The 20,332-nt window shown below is 39.5% G+C and overlaps 1 protein-coding gene across 1 annotated transcript in view; it reads right to left on the minus strand.

Moving 5' to 3' along the window:
- The window catches only part of KIAA1244 (KIAA1244 ortholog), a gene marked incomplete at its 5' end in the record, with an annotated part of 81,005 nt that extends 63,364 nt beyond the window's left edge, over positions 1 to 17,641 (minus strand). The window contains 3 exons of the mRNA XM_010289446.1: positions 7,610 to 7,741; positions 10,783 to 10,864; positions 17,595 to 17,641. Coding sequence (XP_010287748.1) covers positions 7,610 to 7,741; positions 10,783 to 10,864; positions 17,595 to 17,641 — 261 coding nt within the window. The remainder of the gene's footprint in view (positions 1 to 7,609; positions 7,742 to 10,782; positions 10,865 to 17,594) is intronic.
- Positions 17,642 to 20,332: the final 2,691 nt, after the last annotated feature.

Consider the following 20,332-nt stretch of genomic DNA (forward strand, 5'->3'; position numbering starts at 1 on the left):
ACCTGGTTACTTATAACTAAGAACACACATACAATGACTTTAAAAAGTAACCAGGGAAAAAAAAAAGTAAACCCAAGAGAGTCTGGATTTTTAGTTGGCCTACATTACAGCAATTTAACTTAGGAAATGGCTAGCTAGCACTCCTGGGCAGGACTGATCTTAGAAAAGAAAGTTATTTGCATGATATCATGCAAGCCTTTACAGACCCCTGTTTTGACAGTGCAAACTACTAATAAATCTCTGGATTATAGACTGCACAAAAATTATTTATTGCTTATGACAGCTCACATCAGGCACCGCTGTTAGAAGAACTAAGGAACACATTCAGGTGAAACTTTCTTCTACAAATTTTCAGCATTTTATTGATTTTTTTTCTTGTTAATACAAATTTTAAACCAGTTCTGGATTAAAGCATACAAATAAAGTTGGATAATTATTTTTATTTTTTACTTTATTTGAAACATAGTCCTTCTCTGCTCTGAAAGAGACTAGACTGCAATTTATATTGCAAGTGATGTTGAAAAATGTCTGTAATAATTTAGTGCATAAAATATATTGAGGGGAAAAAAAAAAGTTCTGTTACTCCAAAATTATGTATTAATTAAAATATGTAGATTAACAGCAAGTATCAGCAATTGCGTTGCCGATTCTCATCCTGACGACAACGTCTCTTCTCTACCTCCATTTACCAGTCACATTTTCACTGTTGCAGCAATGAAATCTTATTTTTAATGGGAAGTGAAATCACTCTTTTTCACTCCTATGTAAAACTATTACATATGCATTGCCTCAAAGAGGCAGCATAGGGAATAACATAGTTTACATATACCTTTACATCCAAATTGTTTCAGCCCAGCTTCCTCCTCCATTCAATTTTACAGTTCAAGACAAAACAGAACAGTTGCAAATGATATTCGATCAAGCATAACCAAATTGTATGTGGAAAGATGCATTTCATAAACATTAACCTTAAAATGATGAGAAGATATACATGAGAGTTTATTACAGTGATCAGCTCATTTACCAGTATCCAAGAAAGAGGTACAGAATATAATCATTCATGGACGCTGGGATTTTACAGTTGTGTTCTGTCCACATTTTTGATCAAATAGTTTAGAACCACTTTTCAAATATGTAATATAATTTGTTCTCTGTCATGGAGGGCCAAAGAAAAAATTAACTAGCCCCCCATCAAACCCTCCACATGTTGGAAAAAGAAAAAAGTTAGGCTTCCTGTTCAACGGTGACAAAGTTCCTGACAAGTTTCCTGAAAAAATTAACAATAAGTTTTGGTCAGTTGCTTAAGCACAGTCCAGCTTAATCCAATATTTGCATTAGATCAGGACTATGTCCCTGAACCCGTAACAACATGGTCGTGCAGAACCTAAACCAGGTCAACTATGAATGTTAAAAACCTAAGAACAAACAAAAAATTGTCCCCAAACTTTCTACTACTCCTGGTAGATCTTCAATAGTGACCTTCTCAAGTGCTGACTAATTTGACAGCGTAAATGGAGCCCTATTAATTAAATTAGTTATTCCAGAAAAAATTAATGAAGTCTGGGAGATGGCTCTTAGTACTCAAAGAATCACTTTGCATCTTTAAAGCATTATGGTAGCAATCTGGGAAAGAACAAATACAAATACCCAACCTAAAGACAGCATTTCGGAGTCAGAGCTATTTGCTCCATTCTGCCTATCCTTTACACAAGCTAAGTTTTACCACAGAACTCTAATTCACATTTCAGTTCTGAACACGTCCAAAATGAAAACTGAGATCACAGAAAGAGCTGTATAGTATTATTACTAAAGAGTTCCCAAATGCTGTATTAATGGATCAGCGAAGAGACAAAGAGAAAAGATTGCCTTAACACAGCTGATTTAGCAAGGGTTCATTAAACCTTATTCACAGATTAAAAAGACTGCTTGCTGACTCCTTACTGAAAGCCTACAGAAGAAAACCATAAAAATTTTGCCCATCAGCAAGCAGTACACCTTATCAACTAACAAATGCAAGTTGGAGTCATTGGGCATAAATTAATCTTTCCTAAACGGAACAGCTGTTCCCCATGGACGATAGGTAAATAATGGGAAGAGTCTTCTCTCTCTCAAGCCACTTTGGAAAAATATTTTTTGGCTCCAGAAAATCCTCAAGTCTATTTCAAAAAACACCACAAGTAAAGTAGCCACAAATACTGTGTGAAGTCTTCTCAGAGGTAGTAAGAAAGAAAGCTTGGAAGCTCCACTGACAGAAATGTAATACATACGATATGCTGGACATGTTACGAATAACAGCATTAATTAGAATAGTGAAATAAAGACTAAATATTTTAAAAGACATCAAACCAGAAAACAGTTTCTTTCATAAAAGGTAATTATTCTCATTCTTGCTTGAAAGTTTCTGTCTTGACTGCTGTAAATTTCTTGGGAAATCCAGGCACAAACTGAACTCACATGAACTGGATTACATGACACAACTCCATGACTGAAGGAAACAAAAGGAGGCAGGAGAAAGGGAAATTTTAAATGATCAGTCATGCCTTTCTTTTTAAAAATGACTTGTTTATAGTCAGCACCCATTAAATTACAGTGTACCCAGTTTATCCAGAGAGCTTACTTCTGGGTCAGGACTCATCTACTAATTTGCAATTATTCTTTAAACTCTGTTTGAGAATAACAATATCACAGTTATAGAGAGAGGTACTGCATTATTAAGAAGGTTGTCAACTTATAAATGAAAGTAACATTAGTGAGAAGAAAAAAAAAGAGAAAAAAGAAAAAAGAAAAATGAAAAAAGCAGGAAAATAAGAAAAACCAACAAAATAAAAAGAAGGAAAAAAGGGGGAAAAAAAGGGGGAAAAAGGGAAAAAAAAAAGAAAGGAAAAAAAGAAAGAAGTCCTTACTGTTTTGGGTTCTTTCTACCCTACCAACCCCCTTTGTATTTGGTTTCACCTGCTTTGACATCACAGTTATGTGCAAAGATGAATTTCAGCTCTTCCAGGAGCCTTTACTGGAGGAACTAGATTTTAGGGTCAGGGTTACAGATGAAAAATTACCAAAAAAAAAAAAAAAAAAAAGAGAAAGTAAAAATCACCGAATTGTTGAGGCTGGAAGGGATCTCAATCCAGAGGCTCAGGTGTAGATTAGTTTCCTTTTCCACTGTTGATCTAACCATATCTGATAGTGCTTTTGTCAATAGTATATGTGCTCCTGCAAGCAAAGGTCTAACTGCATGAAGCAGAAGTACTTCAGCCATTTTAAAAACATCTGAAGCCAGAATTGAAAAGCATCAGACCAGGAAAGAGATCAAGATCCCCGTACTCCACAACTAAACCCAAACCCATGACATCCTTCTTCAATCCAGAACACGTCCTCTTTTTTGCTGCAGACTATTTTCTTGTTAGCCTAGTGCTTCTGGTCAACAAAATGAGCCTAATCCTCAACATGAGACACACCCTTGCATTTCACTCAATCATAACATGGCCCCAGTATTCTTCCCACTTCTGGGCCAGCCATATTCCATGACCATGTTCGTCTAAGCTAAGTGTTGACTAACTGCTTCCCCTATTGCTTCTATACATCTGCAACGGTATAAATAGAGTAGTGAGTTACTTTGATGTCTCACTGATAAAACACTGAATTTGATTAGTGATCAATAGATCTATTCCTTCCCAACTCACATCAATATTGTAAAGAAAATATACAGGTAAAAATATTTAAATTATTCCATTTGAAACTGCAATTAAGCTATTGATGTATTACAAGATCAACAACAAAGCACTGTATGATTGTATGATCTTCCATTCCCTTGATACAGTCAGCTGAGTAGAGTAAAAATACAAACTGATATTACATATATTAGAACATTTGTCAGTGTGATAGTGAAGTATCTTGGCAACAGCAAAGGTGAATGCTAAAGTGGCCTTGTGTCAGATATGCTGTTCCCTCTGGTCACACTTTCTGGATTACCTGGTTTCTCAGTATCATTTAATATGATTTAAAGCACCTAAATAACCTCAGTTTAGTCCCTCAGTTACTAGTGAAAATAACTAATAAATCTCTGTGATAAACTGTATCAGAAGTACAGAGAATACAGAGACAGCACGGTCATTGAGATATTATAAAGAAATATTAGGCTCAGCAGTTAAATAACATGCAAGTCTGCAAAATTTATACATCCCAGAAAGCTTGCTTTACTGTGTGGAAAATCAAATGCAGTTAGCTCACCTGTGTTTGTTATAGATACCCATTCACATCACAGAGAAATCATACTCTTTTTTCCCTTTCCTCACTGAAAAGACTACTGCCGCCTTTTGGGCACAAAGCTGCTGTTGACGTAAGAATTACCCAGTCCTTATAATTACTAAGGGTGTCCTGCAAAAAGACAAACAAAGACTTCAGAGTATTGCTTCTGGTCTGGAAATTCAAGGGGGGAATTTCCCTCCATAATCACTCTATATGAAACATCAAGAGAAAGGTGCAATCCACAACTGGTATTCAGAAGAACCAGAGATACCGGCAGCAGTACCAAACATGGAGTTTAGTTTAATATTTGCTTGTTACAAAAAGTAAAATTCCACTTTAAATAAGAGCTTATAAAAAGCATAAGAGGTACCTCACCTCGCACTGAGGACGGAGGTATTGTGAGAAATGAAGGCTTTGAATTAATCTTCACAGCTCCATTTGGGCCATATAAATCTTCCCTGGCTGCCCAGGATGCATTCCAGTAGAGTCTCCAGCCCTGTCCCTTAAGTCTGAATGCTGCCAGCATGCTGGTTTTGTGATCCTCCAGTCTGGGAGTCTGTAGAGCATGCCATGACACCCTTAAAAATAAGGAGAATTTGGTACCTAGCCATAAATTAGTGAGCGCTGTTCCACTATTACAACAGTACCCCCAGCTTCTTGTTTTTTCAGTGCCAGAAGAGGTTCAGCTAGCACTCCTCTCCATGTATTTACAGCAACCGTTACAGTTACTCTATTCCTTTCCTGTCTAATGCTGTCCCTTTACAATAATATTTGACAGGTTCCAAAAGCCTATCAAGCAAGGCAACTAACTGCACTTATGCCTCTCTCCTGTGTTCTTCCTTCTGCTGCTAATTCCAACTTGCAGTCACCTGAATATAAACAGCTTTACAGAATGCTCTCCTCAGCTGATCAAATCCCTTCACACTCACATCTGCAATACAGGTGGATGATAACAAACCATTAAAACAGCTATTCAAAACATTTGTTTTTGATAACATGCTGAGTGTGAATTTCTCGTGTTCACTTATTGGGAACAACAGGAGATATTCTGGATAGATATTAAAAAAGAAAAACATTTAAGTGATTTAGGAGCTTACATGCCTGCAGCTTACAGTGAAGTCTGTACTCCCGCACTTCTATTTTCACATCTATTTTGCATGACCAAAAGCTTTTGTTGAATCTTTGATGGTTGCATTTTTAACACCTGCAAGACTGGTGCAACTGTGCAGCAAGTTACAAAGAACCAGGCCAGTATCACTGCTGATCCGGTTTCACGCAAACCAGCTCACACTCAGCAGTGCCTAATATCTGCACTGGTAAAGATGTATTTAATCTCCTCTGGATGGAATAACACTGTCTAATGTACAATCATATGCTGCCTTGAGGACACATTTCAGCAGACCCAGGGATATAAATGCATTGCTGAGAACAGCTACTTGAAAAACCCCTGAAGGCTTTAGCAGTTCCCTCATACCTGGGTTAGCTACAACATTTTCAAGTGTTGCAATAGCATCTGTAACCTTCAGGTTACAATGTAAAAAGTTCTCTACTTCATTTGACTTTTAGGCAAGGCTTAGACTCAGTGCCCCTGAGTTTTAACTGCCCTGATTACATTATGTGTTGGCTCTCCGGTCTCTTGAAATATTTAAATCAAAATAGAAGTTTTGCTTTGTTCTCAGGACATAAAGATGTAGTCTGTTCTTTACCATACATGCATTTCACTGTGCTTTAGCCAGAAAAGGATTTGTACATCAAAATTTCTCTCAGTGGCATGAGTGATGTTCCCCTTTCTCTTTTGCACTTAAACTGGAATTGAATGTTTCTTAAAAAAAACCAACAAACAAACAAAGTGTACATAGGTATAACCTTAGGTTTTAGCTTGGGTTTTATGTTGTTTGGTGTTTTGGTTTGGGTTTTTTGGGGTTTGTTAGGGTTTTTTTTTCCTCCTTCTCACATACCAAGACAACTTGAGAAGATACTTATAACTGTAGTAAAATACAGTGCTCCCATTCTTCTCAGTGTGCAAGCAATGCATCACAGAGGCGTGTCATGGCTTTCAAAGAAACAGTATGCATGCAGATTCTGAATCTGCAACACTCAAGAAGGTAACAAAGCAACTTGCAAAAAATTACTGCATTCCAGGAGAGACCTGCTGGTTCAGTAGTACTACTTCCTAACTCTTCCCTTCTCCCTCTGTAGAGACAAGAGAGGCACGAAAGAGGCATGCTGGGTTAGCACGGCAGAGCTGGGTGTCACCAGTTAACCCTGTACGTGGGCAGAAGCCTGCTCCCATAAACCGGGTAACAGTCCACACAAACACTGCTCTCTTTTTTAGTGCTGCTAGGCTCCCCCTTCTGCATGTTCCAACGCTGACTGCATATTGCACCCAGGCAGACATCTTCAGTGGCAAAGAGTACAGCTGCTACAGAGCAGTTTCAGAGTGGGTAACATAGAACACAGATGTCGCATGTAAGAAAGAAAGAAAATACCTAACCTATGCACTTAGAAGCAAAAGACAGTCAAGTAAGTAGATCCAAATGTATCAACCAGCACTAGGCATAGTGAACATGCAAAAAGGACCACCAGGTTTGTTCCAAAATGGTTTTGACCAATGATCAGCTGTAGCGCAACAAACTCTGTAGTATGAAGTTTACACCCAAACATCTGAGAACTATCCACCACTGTATTGCTTTCACACAAATAATACAGGTATTGGAAGTCACTTTTTTATGTCAGTACTGGCACGTCATACACCTAACCCAACAACGGTGCAATGAAATTTGACAGCACCTCCCCTCCAAAACAGTACCTCTTCACAGTTGAGCTTCCCAACACACACATAAAGGAATGCTAAAGAAATTTCTAGAAAATTGAAGTTCTGAGATACAAAACAGTAATTTCCCTAGTCCAGGGACTAATTTTGGTGCCTAAACAAATCATGCTCCATCACTAGCAAAAAGAACATACAGCTAACAAACCAGAAAGCACCTGTGCACACACAATTCAAAATTATAAATCTGCACAGCCCACCTCATGAGCACTAAAGCTCAATACCAAACACAAACTTCCAAATCTACACGTTATTTAGTAGTGAACTCCCATGAGTGAATTGATGGTCCTGTTTCAGTTTGCTAAAACTGGGACCACCAGTGCACTGACTCTTAATATAAACTATCTCCTATTTTAACCCAGGGAAACACAAACCAAGTACAAATGAAAACAACTGACATCTGCCAGCAGGAAGCAGGGAATCAAATACTGTCCTAAGGTGAAGATTTCCAAGGCAACAGCTAATTTGTTTGCTAACCCCAGCATTCAGTTATGCAGCCTCTGTTGCAAGCACTGACGTGTGTGAAACACTAACCTTCATCACTTCAACCTGCAGGTCTTCGTTGAGCGAAGGAGTCACTTTGACGGCATTCAGCATCTGATTAAGCAACTGTTTCTCATCTGAGTCTGTTTCCACGGATACAAACCTCTCATCAGACAGCAGCTTCTGCAGACAGAAAATGGCAATGTACAGGTTGAGACAAAACTGCCTCTGCCCAATTCTGCCGTAAACTACCACACCTAAACCTAGTAGTGCTTGGTACTATGGTGGCTATGTTTTCTATGTACAAATTTCAAATTGCTCCAATAATATAATAGAAAGTACAGCAAAACAGGGAGTTCTGTGCCATGATGAGGGGACATTTAACATCTTCTGAAACAGCTGCCATTTCAGTATCATCTTTCCCCATCCCACTTCTCCAGCGTCCAGAAGAAAGCAGACATCAGTAATTGATGCGAGAGACCACAAGTCACTCAAAGTAATGCCCTCAGCAAAATCTCTCGACATTTTAGAAGCAGGGAGAGGATGGAACCCTCACCCCCCCAACCCAAAAAACAACAACAGAAAAACCCCCACTCAGGCTAAGATCCTGGCCTCAAACTAGTGCTAGCAGATACCCTGTCCAGCAGCTGAGTGTCAGCTATCATCCCACCCAGTCTGACAGGGCACAGAGCACAAGGACTGTGGAGGAGGCACTTCTGACCACTGACAGATGTGTTTTGTGTTATTCAGCAGTTGACTAATAATGGATGCAATCAAGTCCTCAGGAGAAAGAGTACTGTTAGGATCTGGCTGGCATGAGGACCACAAACACACATAGGACTGCATTCAATAGAGATTGACTGAACTTCAGACTGAGTGTTTTAGACTGATCAGATTTCCTTTGCCTGGAAAAAGCCGGTATCTCCCAACATGGCCAGTGGCACTATTTCCTCAGAGTTCTATTATAAATGCCTCTTCCATTTAGTCTATAACTACCTTCATGGGTGTCTCTTATTAGTGGCAGGCATCCTGCAACAGATGTACCCACTCAAGTCTTTTCCCAGCTCCAATCTTCTTAGAAGCTCCCATGACAGAGCAAAACTACCTTGTTTTAGTTGCCAGGAACACAATCGTTCTGCCCCAGTGCAGACTTTGAGCAGCCCACTTCACCCTGTGTGTTCTGCATAATTTTTGTACTGATGCTTTTTCCTAGCTTCAACTCTGTAGTACATTTCACTGTGTTCATTCCTACTTCTTATTTTCTATGCTTGTGCTAGTTTTGGCTGGAATAGAGTTAATTTTCTTGATAGGTGCTCACAGAGTGCTATGTTTCAGATTTGTGACCAAAACAGTGTTGATACTGCACCAGCACTTTGGCTGTTGCTGAGCAGAGCTTACACAGCATCAAGGCCTTCTGTTTCTCATACTGGCCCCTCCAGCAAGTAGCAGGGGGTGCGCAAGAGGCTGGGAGGGGGTACAGCTGGGACAGCAGACCCCAACTGCCCAAAGGGATATCCCACACCACATGACACCATGCTCAGCAACAAATGCTGGGGAAAGCAGGAGGAAGCAGAGGGACAGGGACATTCATAGTTAAGGCGTTTGTCTTCTGAAGTAATGGTTACACGTGATGGAGACCTGCTTTCCTGGAGATGGCTGAACACTTGCCTGCCAACGGGAAGTAGTGAATGAATTCCTTCTATTCTTTTGCTTGTGCATGCAGCTTTGCTCCCCTTATTAAAATTTGCCTTAGCCCATGAGTTTTCTCACTTTTACTGTCCCAATTATCCCCCCCCCAAGTTGTACTTCATGTCATTTTTGTCTTCTATCCTATTTTTTTAACCTATCTCCTTAGCATCAGCTGTGTAGTTTGGTTTTTTGTCCTTCATAAAACTTCACATATTGCAAATGCAGATGAAGGACTGTATTCTTGCCTGCATTACTTTTTCAGGCTTCTAGATAGGAAGTAACACTCTAAGGTACCATGCTGCAAATCCACAATTTTGCAATTCCAGTTCTTACAGAACTCAAGTGTATGTGCAGCAAGTTAGAAAGTAAAAAGATAAAATTTATCTTCACTGAGTGTTCCCAAGGAAGTTATACTACACTGGACAGTGGATCATTCATAATTCCTCCACTATTTTTGGTATCATCACTCTATAATGTTCTTATAACAGGCATACTTGCACTGGTACAAGAGCAGATATATGTTCAAGTCCCACTAGTCTACTGTTGTTTTCACTTTAAAAGCACACACACACCCCCTGCACCTCTCATATATCTGAAACACAGGGAACAGGATCTTGGGGTGGTACCAGAGTACTACACCACAAGAAGGTGATACATGTCTTCTAGCAGAGCCCAATAATTACAGTAACCCTTTTTTCCTTAACTAGAGCCTCCTACAACCATGTTGTGCCCCAATATGAGGCATCCTCTAACCAAATGCCTGACACCTCTCATGCTGAATTAAGTAAATTCGAATGATGTACTTACATCCTTATACTCCCAGAACAACTTCATGCTTGCCCTTTGAGGGAGAAATATCTTTTTGGAAAATAGTGGCATGCATTTTACGTCCCAGTAGTGTACCAGCCTTTTCCACAACTACCACCCCCCTGGTGATAAGTATTTACTGACATGTACTCATTTGTCCACATAAAAGAAAGGTAAACTGCTTTAGTTTTTATAGTGTCAAACCTGAGTGTTTTTGTTGCTTGTGCTGTACTGCTGTTTTCTTTTGCAAAAATTTCATAAACTACCAAATCAGATGCTACTCCTACTGTTTTCAGTATACAAAAAATCCTGGAAAGTGCCCACACATATAGAAGGCAGTTCCCAGATCCTTTATTAACCTCTCCATCTTTCAAGCACTGCAGTCCTCTTTTCTAATCAAAGAAAACAGAAAAAGTTGACTCAGTTTAGTTTTTTAGACATTTAGCAGTGGCAAGGCTTAGTGAGAGTAGCAGAGGGCCACACAAGGTCCATCTCCATTTCAACATTGAAAGTCAGGAACTCCCACCCAGCTGCAGAACATTTTTAGTTTCTATAGAATCACCAGCCTTTACCTGCATTCTAACTTCTGAACACTGTCACAGAAACATCAACGTTATTATTAGGTCCACCTAAGGACAGACACTTTTTCTCTAGTATTTTTCAAAAGAAAAGCCTAAATTTCCTTAACACCCACTGCCTGCTAACACACTCCCACTCCAAAGCCATACCTGCATCCCTGCTAGAGCCTGTTGGGCCAGCTTCATGCTCTTTGATTCCAGAGCAAGTTGGAGAGGAAGGAGACACTTCTCCCTGAGGAGAAAGGAAAAAAAAAAAAAAAAAAAAAAAGTGAGAGAGAACAATGGAACTAAAATTGGTATTCAAAGGAGTAATGTTCCAGAAAGGCTGTATCGCTTTCAGTAAGATAACACTTGCATACAGTAATCAAGAAGAATTTTGCAACTCTCTGAAGCACTTTTACCCTCTAAGGAAAGCTGGCTTATTTCTTCACATACTGTCAAGAACAGCCTTTTAATTGAAATTTCACAAAATACTTCCCAACTGTTAGCCCTCTGTGTGCATGCATCAATGTGCAAAGCATAAAGAAGGAATTCACAGATCACTAGCAGTCATTCAACTCAGCATGATAAACATTACACTTCAGTCACTTACCTTCTGTTTAATACTCAGATTGCTAGAAAAGTGGTTTTGTAATCCACTTTCTATCAGTCAGGTTTTGGTCTATGGCCTCCTCTACAGTACAGTGTGCCCTGTTATGTTAGCTCCCTTTAACTATAAATGGTGTAGACAAAATCAAATGTACACTAACAAGTTTGGTTTACACCTGAATTAGCATGTGCTAGAACTACAACTAAGCTGTACTTTGATTACAGTATAACACCTTTTTTTTGAATATTAAAATAAATCACTAATTAGGACAGTATTTTAGATGCTTTTGACTCAGTGCTCAGTACTGATGGGTTTTTGTATTTGGTGACCAAACCAAACAGTGCCTGGAGCTGTGACTTCTCTCTTTACTCCTTGCTCCTTTATCAGAGATGGGCTGCAACATCTGAAGAACACCTAGTAACTACAAACCCTTTAAGGAAATCCTGTTAGTTGGCAGGAAACTCATTCCTTATCAGAGATACTCAGCCAATGTGCAACTGCAGTCTCCTTGAAGGTTTGCAAGACTTCATTAGGTCACATATCGTAAGAGGCACTTATCTGTACATATAGTCTATTTTTCCATTTGTTTAGACATACTTGCTTATGGCAAACCATTCTGTGCCAGCCCTTAAGAGTCTTAGTTCTCCAACTGTCTGCATTGCACCCCAAGGAGCCCTTTTGCATTAATTTCCTCCCTATGGAGACAAGGGTGTGCAAGGTAAGATGGAACAGAAAACAACTAGTTGAGTCTTTTCTTACCCAATTGGAAACCAAAAAGCCCTGACTCATTCCATTTAAAGCACTCTTCTTTGTCAAGTCAATGCATTCAAACACACACCCCAAATCCCTGTCTTTTCAAAGCAAAGATGTTTAATTTCTAAAAATACCAAAATGAAGAGGTTTTCCTCTTTTTCTCCTGTGAGCTGCCTTTGACCTGAATTTGCTTAGTTTCAGCTGACCCAATAATAAATAGTTTATTTGCTCAAAAGTATATAAAAGTATTGACTAACTCCTACAAATCTAAAGGTTCAAGTTCTGACATGAATGAAACACATGCAGTAGACTAGCATGCATACCTGCTCCTCTTGCAAATCATCCTTTCATAAATAGCTAAGGAGAAACCCTAGGTTAGAGCAATAGTGATTACTGCAAGTTTCAGACATATTGTCAAAGCTACCTAAAATCATGCTTTGCCACAGTCTGCCCATAACCTACCAACCTGTCTCCTAAACTGGCAGTCTACAACCTGAACTTGCTTGTTAAAAAACTTACGTGGAGGTTACCAAACACTGGCCATCTCAGCTTTGGGGAACCTAGCTTGTAACTCCTTCAGGGGATCCTGCTTGCAGAGGGGACTGCACGTCCACTCTGAAAAGTCAACTCTATTTTGCTTGTGTTCAGTTGGTATTCCTTTCTCTCCACCTTTCCCAAAAAAGCACAAATCACAAGCTACCCCAAGGAGCACAAATCTGCTATTTGCCCTTTGAAATGCAACCTGTTCCTTTAATGATAAATTAAAGACTTGAAAGTCACAAGCATGGCTCAGTTAAGTAATCTAGCAAGCTTCTGTACTTGGCAAAGACCTCTTAAGAATCTGCAGATTTGTACCTTCTTCCCAGGTTATGGGAATCTGTAAAGGCCATTTGGCATAACACCACAAGAAGCTTTTTAATGAAACATGAATTACACAGATTTCTAAAGAACTTGAAGCAGACTACATGTGTATCTTAAAATAGGTTTCTAAGTAAACCATTTGCTTCATTTAGGATATTTTGAGAAACAGGCAAGCACAAAGACTTATTTTCTCAGAAGCTCCTTTCTTGAATGTTTCTGGAATCAATGTAACTAGATGAATTCTTAAAACCTGTGAGTTTAGCACCCAAAACAGCTTGAACTACAGAACATCTAGGAGATATTTCCTCACAGAGTGTCGTATCATCCAGATCTACAGAAACTGCCAAAACATCTACTCCATGGTTCAAACAGTAATCTTCTACCCAGTACAGAGCTGGCTACAGCCTATGTACCCACTGTCAGCTTTGCCTGGATCTGGGAACACATGTAGCATGAAGGTAAATAGTAACAGGACTTTGTAGTTTAGAGATGTGCCACGGCAATACATCTCTAGCCCACAAAGCACCTGTAAGTACTTTTAAATTGTGACTTCAACATACTCTATCTTTTAAAAGAAGTTGTCACTATCACCCTCTGGGGGAGAACTCACTTTGAAATTAGTAGATAAACAGATGCCAAAACAAGGTACCTGTGCATTAACTGGTACTCAAATCAGCCAGATACACATGGGGGGGTGGGGGGGCGGAAATCACAGTACTGTATAGTACTAACTGCAGGATGCTAAAAACTTATGATTATTTAGACTTGCATATCTCTCAGAGCAGAACACCACATTTCTTTTAGACTTTCTACAGTTCACTACAACAGCATATAAATGTTTGAGGCATTATTAATACACAACAAACTTATTCTCACATTAAAGTGGATGGAGACTGGGAGGAGAGGGGAAAGAGAAAGCAGTCATAAGTCACTGGAGTGGATCCAGTTCAGTTTCATTAAAATGAAGACAGGTGGGAGCTCCTATGGCTTCTGTGTAGTTACCCTGCACATCAGCATGTTGCCTACCATCTGTCATCACATACTGCAACGAGCAGAGAACAATGTGAGCTGTTTCTTGAGATACCTCCCAAAATGAAGAGCAAAAAATGACAAACAGGAGGATGGAAATTAGAACAGATTCAATTAGCTGAACTTCCCATCCTTGCTAAAAATATTTAGCTGAAAATCTAATTAAGGTTGCTGCAGCCTGTATCCCCACTGTATTCTCAGAGAAAATGAACTGCCATTGTGTCATTTCCTGTTCTTGTCACACACTCGGTCAATTAAATCTTTAGCATTTCCATGCTACCGCTATAAAACACCTGCAGAGATACCTCACAATGTTTGATTAGCTTGAGCATCTTCCATACTTCAGTTCGATCTGCCATTTAAATGCATCATCAGCTAGGATGAGAACGCAGAAGGACACGGCAGATAATCCTCAGGCAGAATGGGAGAGGATGATGTAAATTAACACTGTTGGTCCCTACTAAGGTCTACCACTTAAGAACTGGGTTCAATAAGGCTGCACAAGAGATAAGGGTGCAATGAAGAAAGGGATTGAGGTTTCCTCTTATACCTTACAGTCCTTTTATAATTCCACCCTGGTTTGAGCGACCCCACGCTACGGGATCTCATTGCTTACTCCACTTGTCTACAGTTCTACACTGTCAAGTGACAATTCATTCAGGTTTTCTGGTGTTCCACATGTAAGACATTTTACATATATTAAGTTCTCAGAATAAGGTGGTGCACATCGATATATTTCAGAACACATTTAAGAATGTTTTCCATTTACATTGCTGTACAGAAACTAGTTTCACACTGGAACTCCTAAGTTTCCATACTGATGCATGCAGGTGTGGGCATATATATACATGGAGTTTTAGGCACAAATACAACTTAACCTTCAATGAGATGAGTCAAGCACAACATAGAGGGAGCATGAAAGGAAGGGAGCACCTTTGACTCGAAGGAGGGGAAGCTACCAAAAGCTTCAGGGTAAGGTATCCTGGGCATTGACAGATGAAATAAAGAAATGAAAACAGAAGCTAGAGGGAAGAAAGAAGTCAAGATGGTGTAAAGGAACGACAATAAAGAAAAAGGATGTGCTCAGATGTTAGTGGTGTACTATGCTGAAATCCACACTAATTGCATTGTTTGCTTATGTCCACACAGCAGTGCTCTCAAAAGACAGCTCCCTTTAAAAAACAAAAGAAAACAAACACACCCTCCCCCACCCAAAAAAAGACAAAGAGGGGAAAAGAGAAAAAACAAAAAAAGAGAAAAAAAAAAGAATGAAGAGAGGCACCAATAACAGATCCTGGCTGAAGTGTTCTTTCCCTGATAGCGGAAGAGAAGACAGGGATCACTCTTTACCTGCTGCTGTTGTCTAAGGTCACCTGTGCAAAGAATATGGTGAGAGTCACTGCAGAACAAAGGTCTGGAAGAATGATTTTGCACCACAGAAAGTAATTGCAGAGACATGAAACAGCTTTCTTAATCACAGTGTTTCTATTCAAATCTGGTATAACACATAAATACTGAACAAATGAGTGTAACATGACAGCAGCCCCCTCCCTTCAAAACAAAGAGTGCCAACCACCCTCCTGTCCTCACCCAGAAGGCCAATTGAAAAAAAACAACGAAAACTCTAAGGTCACTAGAAACCAGTATCCATTTGCACTAATGGGCACTCCCTTAGAGAAAACAGCATTTGGTAAGTGTGGACCTTGTTACATACAAAACAGAGCAATGAGAAAATGCCAAGGACAAAGATTCAGTCCTGTTCCTACTGAGGCTACCTGGAGTTTTGTCACTGGATGACCATGGTATCTGGACTGAATCCCAAGTGACGTGCCCAAGGTCAAGCAAAAAGGTCAGAGACAGAACTAAGTGCATAATCTGGGACCAGTACCTCCAGGAGCACAGGTTGTCCTTCCTGAGTTACCCCATTCCATGGCTGTCAGCTTTGTAAACTGCAGAATGAGTCATGAGCACGTAAATAGCCTTTATATTCAGCGCACTGGGTTACGACGACCTTTCTAGTTGTCCAAGTTTGCTATGGTTCATCAACCTGCAGGTCTGTCACACAGGATGCTGTGACAGACCAGTCAAAACAGACTGCCAAAAAGGTCAGAGCAAGACAGATTACTATTGTAAGTAAGAGATCATAAAAACCTTTCTGTCCTCATTGTAGTGGAAAAAGCCTTTAGTGAGAGGAGAATAAGGGTTCATTAATTCACTCTCATGATAAAAATTCTAATGAAGATAGTAAATGGCCCAATCTTAACTCCTTCTTGTTAGTGCCTGGAACACAGTGTCATGGCCCACCTTCACCTCCACGACACTGACTTAGGGAAGAGGGCATTATAAATTAAATATTTGTCACCACTGTAAAGGTAATTTCCCTTCATATGGTGATAACCATATTCATTTTCAGAAGTGGGATTAAAAATAAAGAGAGATTAAAAATAAGACATCTCTCATCATTATCTTCACCCCTAAAACTGCACAGCAGAAGCAAAATTCAGAACCTCAGGGCCTTATCAGCATGTAATTTGCATTCCATAGCATAATTCACAGCCCAGTCAAAAAACAGATAGGAATTTGATTCGTGGCTGTTGCCATTTTCTGAAACACTGTTTGTTAGGCAGGGTAATGGTCATAGCTAGAGTCCGACATTTTTCAGTCAGAGTAACACTGACAATTGAGAAGAATGTCTCAGTCTTGGCTGCTTAAAATGAACAAAGTATCACAGTGTCTAACTCCATTAGCCTCACTTCCTCAAGCAGAAGGTTGGCCCACCATGAGAAAATGGTAAAGATGAATTCTCAAAATTCTGGAGGTACTCCCAGCTGTTACCATTAAATAAACAAAACAGAGGAAATTATCTCTACACAAATGGGGATTATTTAATTTGTGTAAAACAAATTCCAGCAGTGTATATATGTACACACGTACACATAGAAGTAGAAACATCCATGACGCCTCTTTTCCTGTGCTAGCTTGGAAAGAATTAATAAGACTCCATCAACAACTTTATGGTTCATAATGGAAGCATTTAAAACCTGGAGGAGGAACAGAAAATTAATACATCCTTTTTCAAGCAACATCTCTTCAAGAAGAAAGGAGATTTTAAGTCCTTGCTCACATTCTAGAGAAACAATCCATTTTATCTACAGCAGAAATATGACTGTCCCACTTACAAAAAACATTACAGTCGAGCTCAGACAGAAGTTTGGAGCTTGCAGCTTATAAACATAGGGCAAGTTCTCATGCCCCCCCCCCCCAATGCAGGAAGTCAGACCATATGACTACAACAGACCCCTCCAGCACTAAAGTTTGTACCTTTATGTAAATACAAGTTTATTGATAGTACTTATAGACTTCTTAGAGCAATAGGATGAAAGACAAAATCGGAAGCCTTCCGGTTAGAACATTCCTTTTCAAGAAAAAAAAAACAACAACAACAACAACAAAAAACCAACAATAAATTATCTTTATGATGCTGTACCACTACAAGATGATCATGCAGTGTTAGACAACTTGGTATTACAGTGCTACTTAAGAACGAACAAGCAGTTAGTGCTGCAGTTGACAGGTCCTGAAAAAAAACCAAACAGTTGAGAGACTGCTGTCGTACTGTGTTGATATAATTTCTGACTTGCTTCAGCAGGGCCAGGATTTTATGACAGTTACTCACAAGCATAGAGACACTTCTGTGCATGTTTCACATGTCAAGAGATTTGCCTCTCACATAACCAGGTGAGGTTCCACCTTTACTAATAACTTTATAATTTCCGGCTGAAAGCATTTTAATTTTTCTTCCTCATCACTTCCAGCTTCTTAAAAAAAAAAAAATTAATTCTTTTTCTCCCCACACAGTACAAAACTCTTCACTCTTCTCCAGTTACAGCAGAAAGGCTTCTTTTCATCTGACTGGAGGTTTAACGCTCCTTTTCTTTCTGTATCTGATTCTCTCTCGCCTCAGCTGCTGACAGAACTCTGCTCTCTCAGAGTTCCCTCTGGGTCCCCCCTCCAGCTCAGCATTTCATTTCTCCTCCCTCTCTGTTTCATGTATTCCCTCTTCCCTTCAATCCTTTTGCTTTTCAAACCAAGACACAAAGTAATCACTTCACCCAACGCTTAAATGAACCTGCCTCTGCAGGGAAGTATATGAGTTGCTTATCAGAGGACACTTAATGACAGAGGGAAAAGGAAGTGAGGAATAATGTCTAAATGCAACTTCATACGTATGTTAGCTAGAACTTTAACAATTTTCCAATCTGGAATGCTGAATGAGATTGCAATTTAATAGTGGAATGTTGAATGAGATTGCAATTTAATAATCCAAATATGGATTTGCCATAGTGGCAAAAGTATAGCTCTACTCATGGGAAAGGCAAATGTGAATAATTTAATCTTCCATCCAGTCTAATGCAGCTGAGACCACAGAATTCATAAAATCATAATTAAATAGCTCAGCACAGTCACTCAGCTAGAGAGCACTTCTAAGGTCATTTGCTTCCTTGCTATACTCACTAATAACATCTTGATTTCAACACAAACACAAAGTTCCTAGATAGGAGCCTGCTACTGTTGTCAAGATGAAACCCAGACAGAACAAAACAAAAAACATAAGCACACCATGTACCTTTGCTTGATAGGAGAAGATGAGAGACAACAAAAGATTCTACACAATATTAAAGTGAACAAGGCCAAAATTAAATATTTAAGTGGGCAAGGCCTTTAAAGTTCCCTTCCAACCCAAACTATTCTATGATTCTATGACAATAATCAGGATACTTCCAGTCTCCAAAGTTGTACTGTGATCTCTCTGTGATGCGTTATCACTCTCCCTAGAACACCCATCCCACTACATTTTTGCCCTTTGTGAACAAGGTACGACAGTCACTTACTAACCCTGCTCTTAAGGAATCTGACGACAGACGTAAACCTCACAAGGTCTTCATTATAAAGCAATCTGTATCCTTTAGGTGATTTTATCGATTATCATTTGAAGCACAGTATGAAGATGAGGTGAGGAGCAGAGTATCCATCCTTAGTGTACGCCTCCTGGCCAGAGGTAGAGCACATGTTGGACTTGCTCAGCCTACAATTTTGAAAGCTTATCAAGCTGTTCCATGAAACCTCTCTTCCCTATATTTGGTAAAACTGGAAGGGAAGCTGAGGTTTTTTCCAGTGAAAACATTTTTGTTTCAAAATTTCAGTACACTGAAAACAATAAATAAAGCATCTCATGAGAAGTAAACTTCCATCAGAAGTTCTACAATGCTTGGACAGGATAGGATTGAGGGGACAGAAAAAGACACTGAGCATAGCACAGACATCTTGCAAATAACCTTATTTTCGCCATTACAGCTGGATGGCCTACAGTTAGTTACAAAACACTTTGACAAAGAAGTGGGAGGATGAGGTATATTTCTGGTCATTACTAGTTACATTTTGCAGGTTAATGCTGCAATCTGCAACTCCATTCAACTTTCACAGCTGTGCAATGCTAAATCTTGACAGACCTAAGGCATGATTGTTAAAAATATCCTCATATTTGCAGTGCATTATGTAATTTTATACCCACTGCACCTTAACATATTCAATTTCTTAAGCAAACAAACATCCAAGGAAATCAAAGGTAGAGTATTTCCTGCAGCTTTGTTACTTTTCATAGAATGTAAATAAAAGAACTGTGAGAAAGGACTTTTATTATTCCCATTCACCCCTTCATTTTCAAAACAAAGAAAAGTAATGACTTGCACAGCATCAAACAAAGACCACAGCAGAGTCAAGCCTCATTTAGTCGGAAAACAGTTCTCAGTTTTAGTGCCTCTTCTTCTATTCCCCAGTTCCCCCAACCAACCATATTTCATTCGCTAAGGCAATTATCAACAACCTCCTGATGTTAGAATATAGAATAGTTTGGGTTGGAAGGGATTGTTAAAGGTCATCTAGTCCAATGCCTCTGCAGTGAGCAGGGACATCTTCAACTAGATCAGGTTGCTCAGAGCCCCATCCAACCTGACCTTGAATGCTTCCAGGGATGGGGCACCTACCACCTCCCTAGGCAACCTGTTCCAGGGTTTCACCACCCTCATTGTGAAAAACTTCTTCTTTCTATCTAGTCTTAATCTACCTTCTTTTAGTTTAAAACCATTACCCCTTGTCCTATCACTATAGGCCCTGCTAAAAAGTCTGTCCCCATCTTTCTTATAAGCCCCCTGTAAGTACTGGAAGGCTGCTGTTCTCATCTTTGCAAGCACTAAAAGTGATCAGACGTCTAAAAGAAACACACACACTGCTATCCCATTATCATCCTTAGACCCTTAGGGCAATATTTCAGTTGTATTTGTAGTTAGAAATTAGACAAACACAACTATGTCTGCTCTCATCTTCTGTTGGTGCTATTCCTGTACTGAATGAACTATGTACATCCCACAGTACCTGTATGGCTTGGGGAGGAGTGGCTGGAGAGCAGCC

Source organism: Phaethon lepturus, unplaced genomic scaffold (genome assembly GCF_000687285.1).
Source record: "Phaethon lepturus isolate BGI_N335 unplaced genomic scaffold, ASM68728v1 scaffold7476, whole genome shotgun sequence".
Taxonomy (NCBI): Eukaryota; Metazoa; Chordata; class Aves; order Phaethontiformes; family Phaethontidae; genus Phaethon; species Phaethon lepturus.